Below are 16,179 nucleotides of genomic sequence, written 5' to 3'. Positions count from 1 at the left end.
TTCTACGTAATTAAATTTGATATTAAAGTTCGTTGAAGCCTTTACATACAAAAACAAAGGATGAGCACCAAAGGAATTTGTGTTGAAATATCAGGCTAATACGACATACTAGTCAAATACTTCAAAAGTTAGCAACAACGATGGGAATGATCAATTTGAGGTGAATATACTTGATCTTACAGTTCGTTGAAGATATGCCAGCAAGGAAGACAACGGATGAGTATCGAAGGAACTTTGTGTTGAAGTATCTGACTAATATAACATACTAGTCAAATACTTGATGATCTAACCACAAAGCAGAAAAGGATCAACTTGATGTAATAACACTTGATATTACAGTTTGTTGAAGCCAATGCATAAAAGAACAACATTTTTTTTCAAGGTTCACATATATGCTAGAAAATCACACAAAGGATGAACGTTAAAGGAAATTTGTGTTGAAGTATCTGACAAATATGGTATGATAGTCAAATACTTCAAAACTTAGCCACAACGATAGGAATAACCATTTTGAGGTGAATATTTTTGATATTACACTTCATTGAAGTTATGCCAGCAAAGAATACAAAGGAAACGTATCAAACAAACTTTGTGTTGAAGTATTTGAGTAATATAACAAACTAGTCAAATATTTGAAGATTTAGCCACAAAGCAGAAATGGATCAATTTGAGATAAGTACATTTGATTTAACAATTTGTTGATGGCTTTACATAGAAGGAAAACGTTTTTTTCTAGGTTCTCCATATATGCCAGCAAAAAAGATAAAGGATGAGCATCAAAGGAACTTTGTGTTGAAGCATCTGACTAATATAACATACTGGTCAAATGCTTGAAGATTTAGCCACCAAGCAGAAAAGAATCACTTTGAGGTAAGCACATTTGATATAACAGTTTGTTGAAGCCTTTAGATACAAGAACAAAGTTTTATTTTTTCTATGTTCACCATATATGCCAGCAAAGAAGACAAAGGATGCGCGTCAAAGGAACTTTGTGTTGAAGTATCTGACTAATATGGCATACTTGTCAAATACTTGAAAATTTAGCCATAACAATTGGAATGATCAATTCGAGGTAAGTACATTTGATTTAACAGTTTGTTGATGGCTTTACATACAAGGACAAAGTTTTTTTTCTAGGTTCACCATATATGCCAGCAAAGACAACAAAGGATAAGCAGTGTTGAGGTATCTGACTAATATATGACATACTATTCAAATACTTCAAAATTTAGCCACAACGAAGGGAAAGATCAATTTGAGGTGAGTCAAATTGATATTACAGTTCTTCGAGGCTTTTGCATAGAAGAACAACGTTTATTTCTAGGTTCACTATATGTGCCACCAAATAAGACAGAGCAACAATCTGAGGTGAGTCTAATTGATATAACAGTTCGTTGAAGATATGCTAGCAAAGAAGACAAGGAGGAGAATCAAAGGAACTTTGTGTTTAAGTATCAGACAAACAGAACATACTAGTCAAATACTTGAAGATTTAGCCACAAAGGAGAAAAGCATGAATTTGAGGTAAGTACATATGATTTGACAGTTTGTTGATGGCTTTACATAGAAGGAAAACTTTTTTTCTAGGTTCACCATATATGCCAGCAAAGACAACAAAGGATAAGCAGTGTTGGGGTATCTGACTAATATATGACATACTAGTCAAATACTTCAAAATTTAGCCACAACGAAGGGAAAGTTCAAATTGAGGTGAGTCAAATTGATATTACAGTTCTTCGAAGCCTTTGCATAGAAGAACAAAGTTTATTTCTAGGTTCACTATATGTGCCACCAAATAAGACAGAGCAACAATCTGAGGTGAGTCTAATTGATATAACAGTTCGTTGAAGATATGCTAGCAAAGAAGACAAGGAGGAGAATCAAAGGAACTTTGTGTTTAAGTATCAGACAAACAGAACATACTAGTCAAATACTTGAAGATTTAGCCACAAAGGAGAAAAGCATGAATTTGAGGTAAGTACATATGATTTGACAGTTTGTTGATGGCTTTACATAGAAGGAAAACTTTTTTTCTAGGTTCACCATATATGCCAGCAAAAAAAGAAAAAGGATGGGAACTTTGTGTTGAAGTATCTGACTAATATAAGGTAATAGTCAAATACCTCAATATTTAACTACAAAGACGAAAGGAGTCAATTTGATGTGATTTTATTTGATATTACAGTTCGTTGAAGCCTTTGCATAGAAGAACAACGTTTTTTTTTTCTAGGTTCACTATATATGCCAGAAAGGAAGACAATGGATTAGCATCAAAGGAACTTTGTGTTGAAGCATCTGACTAATATAAAATACTGGTCAAATGCTTGAAGATTTAGCCACCAAGCAGAAAGGGATCAATTTGAGGTAAGCACATTTGATATAACAGTTTGTTGAAGCCTTTAGATACAAAAACAACGTTTTATTTTTTCTATGTTCACCATATATGCCAGCAAAGAAGACAAAGGATGCGTATCAAAGAAACTTTGTGTTGAAGTATCTGACTAATATGACATACTTGTCAAATACTTGAAATTTAGCCATAACAATGGGAATGATCAATTTGAGTTAAGTACATTTGATTTAACAGTTTGTTGATGGCTTTACATACAAGGAAAAAAAAAATTTCTAGGTTCACCATATATGCGAGCAAAGACAAAAAAGGTTGAGCAGTGTTGAAGTATCTGACTAATATATGACATACTAGTCAAATACTTCAAAATTTAGCCACAACGAAGGGAAAGATAAATTTGAGGTGAGTCAAATTGATATTACAGTTCTTCGAAGCCTTTGCATAGAAGAACAACGTTTATTTCTAGGTTCACTATATTTGCCACCAAATAAGACAGAGCATCAATCTGAGGTGAGTCAATTGATATTACAGTTCGTTGAAGATATGCCAGCAAAGAAGACAAAGGAGGAGAATCAAAGGGACTTTGTGTTGAAGTATCAGACAAACATACTAGTTAAATACTTGAAGATTTAGCCACAAAGGAGAACAGCATGAATTTGAGGTAAGTACATTTGATATTGCAGTTTGTTGAAGCCTTTACATACAAGAACAACGTTTTTTTTCTAGGTTCACACTATATGCCAGAAAACAAGACAAAGGATGAGCACCAAAGGAATTTTATGTTGAAATATTTGACTAATATAACATACTAGTCAAATACTTGAAGATTTAGCGACAAAGGAGAAAAGGATCAATTTGAAGTAAGTACATTTGATATTGCAATTTGTTGGAGAGGTAAGTACATTTGATATTGCAGTTTGTTGAAGCCCTTACATACAAGAACAACGTTTTTTTTTCGCGGTTCACACTATATGCCAGCAAAGAAGACAAAGGATGAGCAACAAAGGAATTTTGTGTTGAAGTATCTGACTAATATAACATGCTAGTCAAATACTTGAAGATTTAGCCACAAAGGAGAAAAGGATGAATTTGAGGTAGGTACATTAGATATTGCAGTTTGTTGGAGAGGTAAGTACATTTGATATTGCCGTTTGTTGAAGCCTTTACATACAAGAGCGTTTTTTTTAGGTTTACACTATATGCCAGTAAAGAAGACAAAGGATGAACAACAAAGGAATTTTGTGTTGAAGTATCTGACTAACGTGACATACTAGTCAAATACTTGAAGATTTAGCACCAAAGGAGAAAAGGATCAATTTGAGGTAAGTACATTTGACATTGCAGTTTGTTGAAGCCTTTACATACATACATTTTCTAGGTTCAAACTTTATGCCAGCAAAGAAGACGAAGGGTGAGCACCAAAGGAATTTTGTATTGAAGTATCTGACCAATATGACATACTAGTCAAATACTTGAAGATTTAACCACAAAGGAGAAAAGGATCAATTTGAGGTAAGTACATTTGATATTGCAGTTTGTTGGAGAGGAAAGTACATTTGATATTCCAGTTTGTTGAAGCCTTTACATACAAGAACGTTTTTTTTTCTAGGTTCACCATATATGCCTAGTCTAATTCTTGTACATTTGATATTACAGTTTATTGAAGCATTTACGTACAAGAACAACGCTTTGTTCCCTGGGTTCACCATATATGCCAGCAAAGAAGATAAAGGATAAGCATCAAAGGAACTTTGTGTTGAAGTATCTGACTAATACAAAATACTAGTCAAATGCTTCAAAATTTAGCCACAACGATGGGAACGAGCAATTTGAGGTGAATATACTTGATATTACAATTCGTTGAAGATATACCAGCAAAAAAGACAAAGGGTGAGTAGCATAGGAACTTTGCGTTGAAGTGTCTGACTAATATAACATACTAGTCAAATACTTGAAGATTTAGCCACAAAGGAGAAAAGTATCAATCTGTGTTGAAGCATCTGACTAATAATACACATTAGTCACATACTTCAAATTTATCCTCAAAAATGAAAAGAATCAATTTGAGGTAAGTATATTTGATAATACAGTTCACTGAAGCCTTAAGTTACAAGACAAATGTTATTCTGTTAGGTTCACCATATATGCCAACAAAGAAGGCGAAGGAAGGGCGTCAGAGGAACTTTGTGTTGAAGTATCTGACAAATAATAAATATTAGTCATATACTTCAAAATTGAGGTACAAAGGTGCAAAGGATCGATTTAAGTTATGTATATTTTATGTCCCAGTTCATTTAGGCCCTTAATAACTAGAAAAACTTTTTTTCTAAGTTCCAAATATATGCCAATAAAGAAGAAATAGGATGAGCATTGCAAAAACTTTATTTTGAAGCATCTGACTAATATTACATACACGTGAAATACTTCAAAATTTAGCCATAAAAATGTAAATCATCAATTTAAGGCAAGTATATTTAATAATACAGTTCATTTAAGCCTTTACTTACAAGACATGACTTTTTATTTTATGTTCACCATATATGCCAACAAGGAAGACAAAGGATGCGCATCAAAAGAAATTTGTGTTGAAGTATTTGCCTAATAAAACATATTAAGTATATACTTCAAAATTTAGACACGAAGATGAAAAGGATCAGCTTGAGGTAAGTATATTTGATAATACAGTTGATTTAAGCTTTTACTTAAAAGAAAACGTTTTTGTAGGTTAAAAATATATGCAAACAAAGAAGACAAAAGATGAGCGTTAAAGGAATTTTGTATTGTACTATCTGACTAATAATACATATTAGTTATTATTTGAAAAAAACTACGTTTTCTAAAGAGTTAAAGAGGCTGAGTTACAAGGTCGAACCTTAAAACGTACAGGGATTAGGAGGCACAGTTGGGGGCTACCACCCCCAAACCCCGCTTTCGCAGCCTTTAAATATAAAAAAATTTCTTTAAACTGAAAGTAAGGAGCGACATTAAAACTTAAAACGAACAGAAATTATTCCGTATATGAAAGAGGCTGTGCCCTCCTCAACGCCTCGCTCTTTACGCTAAAGTTTGACTTTCTCACAACTCTTTTTTTAAACAATAAAAACTTTAGCGTAAAGAGCGAGGCGTTGAGGAGGGCACAGCCTCTTTCATATACGGAATAATTTCTGTTCGTTTTAAGTTTTAATGTCGCTCCTTACTTTCAGTTTAAAGAAATTTTTTTTTATATTTAAAGGCTGCGAAAGCGGGGGGTTTGGGAGGTGGTAGCCCCCCAACTGTGCCTCCTAATCCCTGTACGTTTTAAGGTTCGACCTTGTAACTCAGCCTCTTTAACTCTTTAGAAAACGTAGTTTTTTTCAAATAATTTCTGCACGTTTTTGTACAGTTTATTACTTATTATTGCTTGACTAACTGTTAGCTGATCGTGTCAGGAGATAAAGATGGGGGCTGCCGCCCCCCAAACCCCCCGCTCTTGAACATTCTTGTGTTAAGGCTTTTAATTCCTGAATACTCGAATCACGTCGTACAGGGTGCCTCCTAATCCCTGTACGTTTTAAGGTTCGAACTTGTGACTCAGCCTCTTTAACAGCCCCCCAACTGTGCCTCCTATTCCCTGTACGTTTTAAGGGTCGACCTTGTAACTCAGCCTCTTTAACTCTTTAGAAAACGTAATTTTTTTCAAATAATTTAAAAAAGAAACTGAGTTTCTTTTCAAAGTATATAAAAAAGTTGCTCTGATGATGAATCGAACCCGGGTTTTCCGTCTGAAAGTCTGGATTATCAGCCGCTGGACTATACAAACACAATAGTAATAGTTGTTTAGCAAATTGGAGCTATTTTCGACGCAAGCAAATTCCCAAAAATCTTGAGATGTGGTTTTTGGAAAACAGGGAAGGAGTGATCAGATTGAGCTGAAATTTCGAGGATAAGCTCCCAGTCCCCAGGAAAGCTTGTCCTCTAAATTTCAGCCCGATCAGACAACGTTAAAGGGGGGTTGTGGTGGGAAAAATTAACATGGGCTAATATAGGAAAACGAGGTTTTTCGTAAATGTAAATTCGGGGGATAATTTTTTCGGTCTGAAAATATCAAAAGACCCTAACAGGTCGAATTCTGCTTCGAATGAGTCCTCATTCAACCGGATCCGTTGCCAACTGTGGCCTGTAGGCATGGCTAAGAAAAAAAAAAGAAATGAATTTTAAGTGGCTATATTTGGTTTTTTGAAAACAGGGAAGGAGTGATCGGATTAAGCTGAAATTTCGAGGATAAGCTCCCGGGCCCTAGGAAAGCTTAACCTCTAAATTTCAGCCCAATCGGACACCGTTAAAGGGGGGCTGTGGTGGGAGGGTCCAAACTTCCGACCCAGTTTACCCCATGAAGATAAAGTCGGAGGAGGATGAAATTTTGCAAGTTTCTTAGTTTGAGCTTGGGCTACAAAATGCGATTACCGCCGTCTCTCTGCGACCTCTAGGACCTAAAATCGCTTAACATTGTGGTGGGTCGCCTCTTTATAGAGGCACAAGTGTGCCTCCTTGATATACTTCAAAAATGAACAAGAAAGATCAGAAGGATTGGTGAAAGGATTAAGTCTTTACTTGCAAGAAAAACATTTTTTTTTAGGTTTTTTTAGCCACAAAGAAGCAAAGGATGGATTAAAGGTAAGTATATTTGATAATACAGTTTATTTAAGCCTTTAAGACAAATGTTTTTATTTCAGGTTTGCCACATATGCCAATAAAGAAATCAAGGTTGAGCGTCAAAGAAACTTTGTGCTGAAGTATCTGACTAATAATACATATTAGTCATATACTTAAAAAATGAACAAAAAAGATGAAAAAAATTCTTGGAAGGATTAAGCCTTTACTTAAAAGAATATTTTTCGATGTTTCTCATATATGCCAATAGTGTAGACAAAGAATGAGCACCAAAGGAACTTCGTGTTCAAGTATCTGACTAATAATACCTACTAGGCATATACTTGAAAATTTATCCACAACGATGAAAAGAATCAATTTGAGGTATATTTGATAATACAGTTCCTTTAAGCCTTTACTAACAAGAAAAGTGTTTTTATTCTAGGTTCACCATATATGCCAACAAAGAAGACAAAGGATGAGCATCAAAGGGACTTTTGTTGAAGAATCGGACTAATAATACATATTAGTCATATGCTTCAAAATTGAGCCACAAAGATGAAATGAGTTAGAGTCAAACTGGAGAAAAAGTAAAAGTTTAGCGCAAAGTGCAAGGTATTGAGAAGGGGGCAGGCCCCCTCATATAATTAATAATTTATGTTCGTTTTAATTTTTGATGTTGCTTCTTACTTTAAGTTGATTTTTTTTTTTTTTTTTAATCTCTGATCGTATTTAAATAATATCAGGAAATCCGACTCCCCCTACATGGAAAATTCCTTCTCCCCACGGACTATACCTCCATGGAAAGTTATTCACACGTAAAACCCCTGTCCCCCGCCAGGAAAAACCCTGCCAGACAATTCTATTCTAGCTGAAAATCCGCCCGACAAGTTTCTTGCGGACGGTTCCAGGTGAAAAATTTTTCGTAGCGCACTTTCATTTGGAACAGACTTTCATTTGAAAAGATTGTTTTAAAAATCATTCTGGAAATAGCCTCCTCCGTGGAAAAATTTCCCGCAAATACCCACCCCCTTGTAGAAAGTTGCTCCCGCAGAAAATTCCCTCTGGACAGTTTATCCTGTGGAAGACTCCCCCATGGCGAATTTCTCCCATGAAAAATTCTTCCTCCTACGGAAAGATACTCTAGACAACTCCAACCCGGTAAAAACTTCCCACCAGACAATTCCCCTTAGTATCTCTATATGTAAAATTGAGTCGGTAAAGAGAAAGTAAAAGTAATAAAAACAAATCCGTATAGAAATTCTGGCAAATTCCCCCACTGTAAAATTTCCCCTTTAAAGTTCACCCCCCGGAAACTTCTATCCCCATGGAAAATTTCCTTCGTGGAAAATGCCCCCCTCCATCCGAAAAATGTATGCATACTTCCCAATAACAAATACTATACGTAAACAATGGGCAAATTTCATAACTCAAAGACTTTCCCAAGGGGCTGTGGAGGGTCATGTTATCTCCAAAGGCATAGTTAGAGGACCTTTCAGCTATGCGTAACAAAAATGGCTATTTTAAAATTTTGATCAGACTACTTTGAGGAAGAACAGGTGGGTGGGAGGCGTCTAGTTGCCCTCCAACCTTTTGGTCATTTAAAATAGGACACTAAAACTTTTAATTTTTTAATCGAATGAGCCCTTTCTCGATGTTCTAGGACTACTGGTTCGATACGATCACCCCTGGGGAAAAAAATTTAATAATAATAAAAAAAATAAATAAACACACATCCGTGATCTTTCTTCTGGCAAAAAATACATAATTCCACATTTTTGCAGATGGGAGCTTGAAACTTTTACAATATGGTTCTTCGATACTCTGAATCTGATGATGTGATTTTTATTAAGATCCCTTCACTTTTAGAGGGTTTTCCCCCCTTTTTTGAAAATCAGGCAATTTTTCTCAGGCACATAGATTTTGATGGGTAACATTAAACTTAATGAATTTTACATATTTGGAAACATCATAACAAGTCAATTCTTTTGATATACCTATAGTAGTGTAGACAAATGATGAGCGTCAAAGGAACTTTGAGTTGAAGTATTCGATTAATTTTACATACTAATCAAATACTTCATAAAGAATCAATTCAAGGTAAGTATATTTGATAGTACAGATAATTTAAGCCTTTACTTACAAGAAACACGTTTTGTTTTTTAGGTTCGCTATATGTGTGAGTAGAGCTCCTGTGAACTAGGTTGGGTTTAAACAGACTGATTGGTGCTGATGGTTCGGAAGGTGTGTTCCCCCCCATTAGATTAGTCTAATCTTCCATCCCTAGGGAACGATCCGGATGGGAGAAATCCGACTGCGGTCTCCTCATCGTAGTAGTCAGGTAGTAACGGTCGGAATTACCTATCCCAATTCTGGCTAGGACAAACCGCAGAGGGTGCCGCCAGGGAGTGGAGACCTGTCCAGTTAAATGTATTTCCACGAAACGTCCAAATGCAAGTCAATATAAAATCATACTACGGCATTCCCGACAAGGGATCCGTTGGTTTCCTCCTCGGCTTCTTCAAAAAATTGTCCGACAGGGATTTTCCAAATTGATTTTGGTGTCCGACAAAGATGTGTATTGTTTCCCGTCTTATTTAATTTCGTTATTGAGTGGATCATGACCAGAGCAATGACGAACTTCTCAGGCGTTGAAGAAAGTCCCGATTTTGGGATTACCGATCTGGACTAAACCGACGAAATTAGCTTATTAGACGAATCTCATTCAGAAGCACAATCCATACTATCAAAAGTAGTTGAAGAATCCTCTCTGGTGGGCCTGAAGATAAGCTCCTCGAAGACAAACGTCATGGTATCTGGTATATCATCTCAAGACCCCCTCAATCTTACTAGAACAGTCGCCCGTAGACGAGATACCTGAATTCATGTACCTAGGCTCTTTGGTAGACCCAATAGAAGGTTGCACATCAGAAATTCAGTCGATTAATGCTCCAGGAACTGGAGTCTTCACCCAGCTAAACCATTCTCTATGGAATCAAAAACAAGTCCTTTTGAAGAAAAGAATAAGGATATATCAGGCCCTCGTTCGGTCTGTCCTACTATACAGCTGTGAGACATGGACTCTGAAACCATCCGACATACATGCCCTCAACGCATTCGGCCATTCATTTCTAAGGAGAATCATTGGCATCGATTCGTGATTGAGTCAGCAATAATAAACTCCGCAAAATTTGCCATCAACCTTACGATTTGGCCACTATAAACAAATAAAGAAGACTCCAATGGTTCGGTCATGCACCTCGCCACCCACAGCACACCTTCGTCAATAAAGCCCTCAGATGTACGCCTCTTCCGGGATGGAAAAAGTGACATGTAGGACAGAAGAAAACGGGGTTCGCCTGCATAAAGACATACCTAGACCCACTCTGTGGCTTCAAGAAGTATGGACGAAAAAGGGATAAGTCCTGGCTCGAATTGATTGAGCCACTCACAAACGACCGACACTCTTAGCTCACCACAATTAGAAAGTTACTGGACACCAAGGACAGCTGAGATGCTTGAGTACTACGATAAGTACAAAGTAAGTAAGTATGTATATGTCAACAAAGAAGACAAAGAATGAATATCAAAAGACTTCATATTTGGTTTAAAGAACACACAAAAATACATATAAGTTTCATAGCTGGAATATATGTAGCAGGAATACAACCCCAAATTCAGCATTGGCAAATAGAGCCTGACAGCACTTCTTATTATTTCTTGCTTTAGAAAAATGAAGCTCTACACAAAGGTCCATAGATACCATAGCAGTTCCACAGTAGTGTGATGTAATCATCAGACAGGGAAGCTTTTGAGTCTTTACTAAAGAAATCACATTTGCCTGTATTTGAGTCGAGTTGACCTAGATGGACTACACCACACGACAGCAATGGTTTGATTTATCCTTTTATGTGTAAGTACTATAGCTTCACTCTCTTGAAGAGCAAAATACAGTTTATGTTTTTGTGACCATGCCTGAATCGTGTTTAACATGTGTTGTCCTAATTCATACAAGGTTTTCAGACACTTTCTCGTACGACAGACACTAGATCCTCGGCATATGCCTGAGTGTACCCAGAATGGCGTTGGAATAGACTCAAAAGACCATTCATAATAAGGTTCCACATAGACGGAGGACTCACCATTCCATGAGGGCTTCCTTTCAGAATAGCGTTTGATTATTTACCTCCTTTAGCTCCATGAGTACTTGCCGGTTCCTCAATATATGGCGGTTCCAAATTTGCATAATTATATCTATTTTGGTGTCTTCCGCAGATTCAAAAGTGGCGTCACCGAACGCCTAAGGCATGTTCCTTGCTTCCCTTTTCTTGTCTATATAACATGCCAGTTCGTGCACAGCTGTATTGTAGAGCTTCCAGTTTTAAACCCATTTAGTTTTTGTGTATCAGATGTTTGGTCTCAGGGACTGCTCGTGGATTAAGCATGGATCAACCATGGATTAATTCAGGTACCAATGAAATAACCATTCTATCTCGTCCGGTTGATAAGAAGTTAATGTGACGAAGTTCTGCAAACTGGGATTTGAAAAATCTTCTTTCCGAGGCTTAGGTATAAACACCTCTTGTTTTCAACCATATCTTGGGAATATTGCCTAAAGTGAGGCTCCTCTTAGAAATCACAACAGGATGGGTTTGTATCTTTTCCCACTCTTTTAGGGCATTTATACGTCACAAGAAGAGCTGTAAAAAATTATCCCCGAACGATAAAAACAGGCCCAGGCATTGACTAGCTAATAAGCTTTTAGAAACTGATTTGAAAAACATACTCATGTTTCGCTTAGATCCACTGGTGAAGCAGTGAAAAGGCGGAAGAACAGAACAGAGCAGCGTTCTCACCATGTTGATCATTATTATTTTACTATTGGGTGATTCACTAATTTGAGTCAAGAATCAGACCACAAAAACCAGTAGCCTCCACCCCCTCACTACCACAAAACACTACGATGATGAAATGAAATGAAATTTAGAAATACTTAAAAAGGTATAAAGTTCATATCTACGTAAATACGTTTCATATCTACGGAAAAGAGTAAAAAGAAACGAAGAAACATACTCATGATAATGTTCCGTTGACAAGACTTTTCAGATGTGAAGCAAAATAAAATCGATTCGAGATTTATTTTTGAAGTTACGTTCACAGACAAAAGGTTTTCCACTAAAGTTCTTTTCGATGAAAGAGCAAGATTCCCAATTTGTAGTGTCGGACTATCCAAAGGAATTAAAGATCTCACAGCCAGGATTATTGCCAATCCAACTCTCAGTCATTGAAAGGTCAAAATAAATTGTATTTTGGTAAATATTATGACTGATGCGCATGCAAATGCTGAAGATCAAATATAGTAAGGATTACCATTATTTTGGTGCTCCAACTGTTAGTTGGACAACTGAAGTATAACACAAAAGGATCATAATTCATAGTGATTTAAAAAGTGCAATTAAAAAAAAATTACCCCTTTTTATTTCTATGTATAGCGCTAGAGCAACAACTTGAGTAGGGATATCAGCTCCATTGCCACGTGCCATCCACAGTAGCCGAATTATTTCAGCAGATTTTTCGAGTTCTCCTCGAATAGTCAAAGCAACAGCCATATTGTACTGTAATACACATTTCGCAACATCCAAACTGCTTGGATACCATTCTGTAAAAGAAAAGATAAATACATAAAAGTATATATATATATATATATATATATATACATATATATGAAGTTTTTTCTTTATGATTACAAATGAACAAATGTAATCAAATAGACCATCGGTGTCAAGGCCCGTGGAGTGTTGTTGCAACTGTGACCCATGAGTCACAGTTGCAGAGCAACTACAGGGTTAATTTCAGCAGGATTGGGCGGTATCCCTTTTAAAGCTGTTTAAACCCTGCCAACTTTAATTGAGATCCAATAGACCATGTTTATGCACACAGATGATAAAAATGTAACCCCTTCCCTCACAGAGAACCAATTAAAGATCATAACAGACACAAACATGAGCCTAGTTTTTACTTCCCATAGATTTTGGCTAGAATCTGACGTTCTGTGTAAGTGTACTTACAAACAGAATCTAGACTCTCTCCTCTTCTTCCTGCTCCATTGAATTCCAGCCATTTGGGACCCCAATTAGACAGAAATAGCAAAATAATTTATACTCCTGACTAAGTTTGATTGACAAGAGCTTTGATTGACTGATTTAGGTCCTGCCCTATATGGGTTCCGGAGTCCTGACAATCAAAACTAGGTCACTAGTTACTCGTCATCATCAATATTAGTCGATATTAAGCAGCTTATACGGGTGAATGACCTAAACATAAGAATCTAGTTACCCTCTCTCACTACAGAGGTCGCATCGTGTTCGGACCCCAAGAAGGCAAAACATGGGGTACAGTTTAGATTTTTAAATGTCGTATCAAGAACAGAAAAACGACTCTGTTATATGCCCTGGTTACAAGAACACCCGCAGAATACCCTCAAAGTTAAGACCGCCCTGGCAAGGCAAAAGTCGGTTAAAAAACAATACAGCTAGGACACTAACGGTTACTCCCAACTTAAGTTTGGTTGGAATCAGATGTTCTTTTTGAAAGATGTGCCAACGACAAGAGTTTATGGATCTCCTTCCCTTGGCCACCCTCACAAACATCCTTCAGAACGGACCCAGGCTCTAAAAAAGTGGAAATGAAGACTATTGTTCTTACTTCCCACCACAGCTAGTCGTGATCCGACAATCCCTTCTGGAAATTGTAAAACAAAGGTTAGATTGAGTCTTCATCCCAAAAAGGCAGATCACTGGCTCTTATTTTTACAAGGTTCGGATCAAATTTGAAACCTTTCGTGTCTGAAGTCCTGATGGCACAAAATTAGGAAGCCAAGCCCTCCTCCCAAAAAGGATTAACTGTGCCTGAGCGCTCAAAAGGCCCAGTTAGGGGACTTATTCTTGCTCCTAATAAAGTTAGATTGACATCCATAAGCTCCATTCATTAGAAACCTCGAAAAAAATAATACAGGAGCCTCTCCCTCTCTTACCCCTACAGGGTTTGGATCATTGTGCGCTCCAAAAAGGTACAACTAGGACATTTACTCTTGCTTCCAATCGCATTTCCTGCTAGATGTCTTGATAAGTAGAATTTAGAAACCCCTGAACTCTCCCGGAAAGGTCCAATTTTACTATCATCCTCTAGAGGTAGCACTCGTCTTTTACTCTCCATCCAGTTTGGTCAAAATTCAATGATCCATTTTGGTTGTACGGAGGACAAAAATTTAGGGATTCCAGTTTCTCTTTCCCACAGATGTCAGATGGTATCCCGAAACGCTGAAAGCCCAACTAGGTTACTATCGTTTACTTCCTATCATGTTTGGTTGATATCTGACAGCCCCTTGTGGTGGATGTACAAAAAACAAAAATTAAGGAAATACCCTTCCTTCCACCCGTTTAGTAGTTGGGCCGCAGCTGAGCTTTATTCAGTGTACTTCTGGGCCAGAGACAAATCAAAATTTAATGAACAGAACCACAATTCAGAATTAATTACTTCCAGATTGAACTTTCCAGAATTATTTGTCATAAATCTGGAAGATCTTGAAATCTGTAATGCTACTGCAATGACTATGATATCTACTCTCCTTTTCAACAAACTCCTCAAAGGCTTACTTTGAGTAACTTTATACACAGTATAGGGAAATTGCAAGTAGCTTAATTGCATTCATCACACCTCCTCTCTATCTTAGGATCGTTCCCCAAATTCATTTGAAATTAGGCTCGCTTCTTCCCTGGTTCCTTTACAAAGGAGCCGGGGGCATTCTAAGGTAGGACAAAAGTTCCGATCAACCTATTTGAGTAAGTTATGCTCAAACAGCGTACAAATCTAGCTTTTGATGTCCATTACACGGAAATTTCAACACGCATATATAAGCTACTGAATATCATATCCTGCAATTTCAAGGTTTATATATTATCTGAAAAACATAGTAGCGATAAGAATACGCAACACACAGTATTAATAATATTCTAGAATATTAAATATTTTAAATCAGTTTAAGAATTTTAAAAATTTTGAAAATGTTTCATTTTACCCAAATATTTTTCGCAACGTTATGTCAATCGCTTCGCCCCTCCTAAATGGCATAGTAATTTATGTCTCATTTTTATTGGCATTCCACAAAAAAAAATTAAGGAAACTGACCGGGATTTAAATACCTTTGGCAAACAGCAGTTTTTTCGACGAGCTATCTGTTCGTGAATCAATACTGGTAAGACTTTGCGGGTTCAGTAAAGGAAGAGCTTCATCTGGTCTGCTTAACATCACAAGGGCTTCAGCTTTATATAATTTTATGAGGTAACTAAAAAGACAAAACAGAAACATTTATTCAAGGAAACTATAAGACTTTGAAGTCATAAGCTTAATGATACATGCAATGTACTTAACTTATGACGCGCTATAATGATTGGAATAGTAGCTGAAATCTAGCAAAGAGCAAACCACCACCCATTGTTTCCTAAACTTGAAAAACGGGTTTTTAAAGAAACCGTCTCGTGAAAAATATATCCCTTGTAAGTAGTATTGTGAATTTCCATTCAGACTTAATTGAAAAATAATTTGTAGTTACCAGAAAAAATTACTGAGGATTTCACAAACGAGCATAAAATCTCCTAAAAGAACACAGTTGAAATAAACAATATTTCACCCTTTGAGAACAATATTTTACCTTTGAGGCTACCATTGTCAAAAACCTTAAATTGCGGATTACAGTCCCCATCCTGAACAACGAGGAGCAACGAAAACACGTTTTAAGGAGTAGCACAGATGTGTCTTTTTTTTTTCTTTTTTTTTACAGGGGTGATCTTGTCAAACTACTTATAGTAGAGCACCGGGAAAGCATTTATTTGCAGGGAAAGTGGCATCAATTAGGAGAAGCAGGAGGGAGGTATTTGCTCAATTAGAATTCCCCTTCCCTAGATACTGGAAATATGTTTTTTGAATTTTATTTGAAAAAAAAAACTGAAAGAAACAACCAAATCCCCCCCCCTGAACTTTAAAAATACATTTTGCTCCCCCATCATTTTCATGCATTGACGCTAACGAATAGGTTATGACAGAGAAAAAAAAACATTCTCTGTCATTTTGTGCCGTGAACGCCAATTTTGGACCATATGGGACCAAAAGGCTAGAAAATCCAAATTCTGAGATACCAATCG

General features: G+C 36.7%; 1 protein-coding gene across 2 annotated transcripts in view; it reads right to left on the bottom strand.

The window, feature by feature from the left end:
* Not10 (CCR4-NOT transcription complex subunit 10) overlaps positions 1 to 16,179 on the bottom strand; it is a 97,149-nt gene that overhangs the window by 29,227 nt on the left and 51,743 nt on the right. For both annotated transcript variants that reach the window (XM_089095106.1, XM_089095105.1), the window contains exons 11-12: positions 15,181 to 15,323; positions 12,450 to 12,638 (exon numbers count right to left, since the gene is read on the bottom strand). In XM_089095106.1, coding sequence (XP_088951232.1) covers positions 12,450 to 12,638; positions 15,181 to 15,323 — 332 coding nt within the window. The remainder of the gene's footprint in view (positions 1 to 12,449; positions 12,639 to 15,180; positions 15,324 to 16,179) is intronic.

Source organism: Artemia sp. Qi Xiang Cuo, chromosome 10 (genome assembly GCF_049724085.1).
Source record: "Artemia sp. Qi Xiang Cuo chromosome 10, ASM4972408v1, whole genome shotgun sequence".
NCBI lineage: Eukaryota > Metazoa > Arthropoda > Branchiopoda > Anostraca > Artemiidae > Artemia > Artemia sp. Qi Xiang Cuo.
The sequence above is the reverse complement of the archived record's forward strand: the minus strand, read 5'-3'. Positions and strand labels throughout refer to the sequence as shown.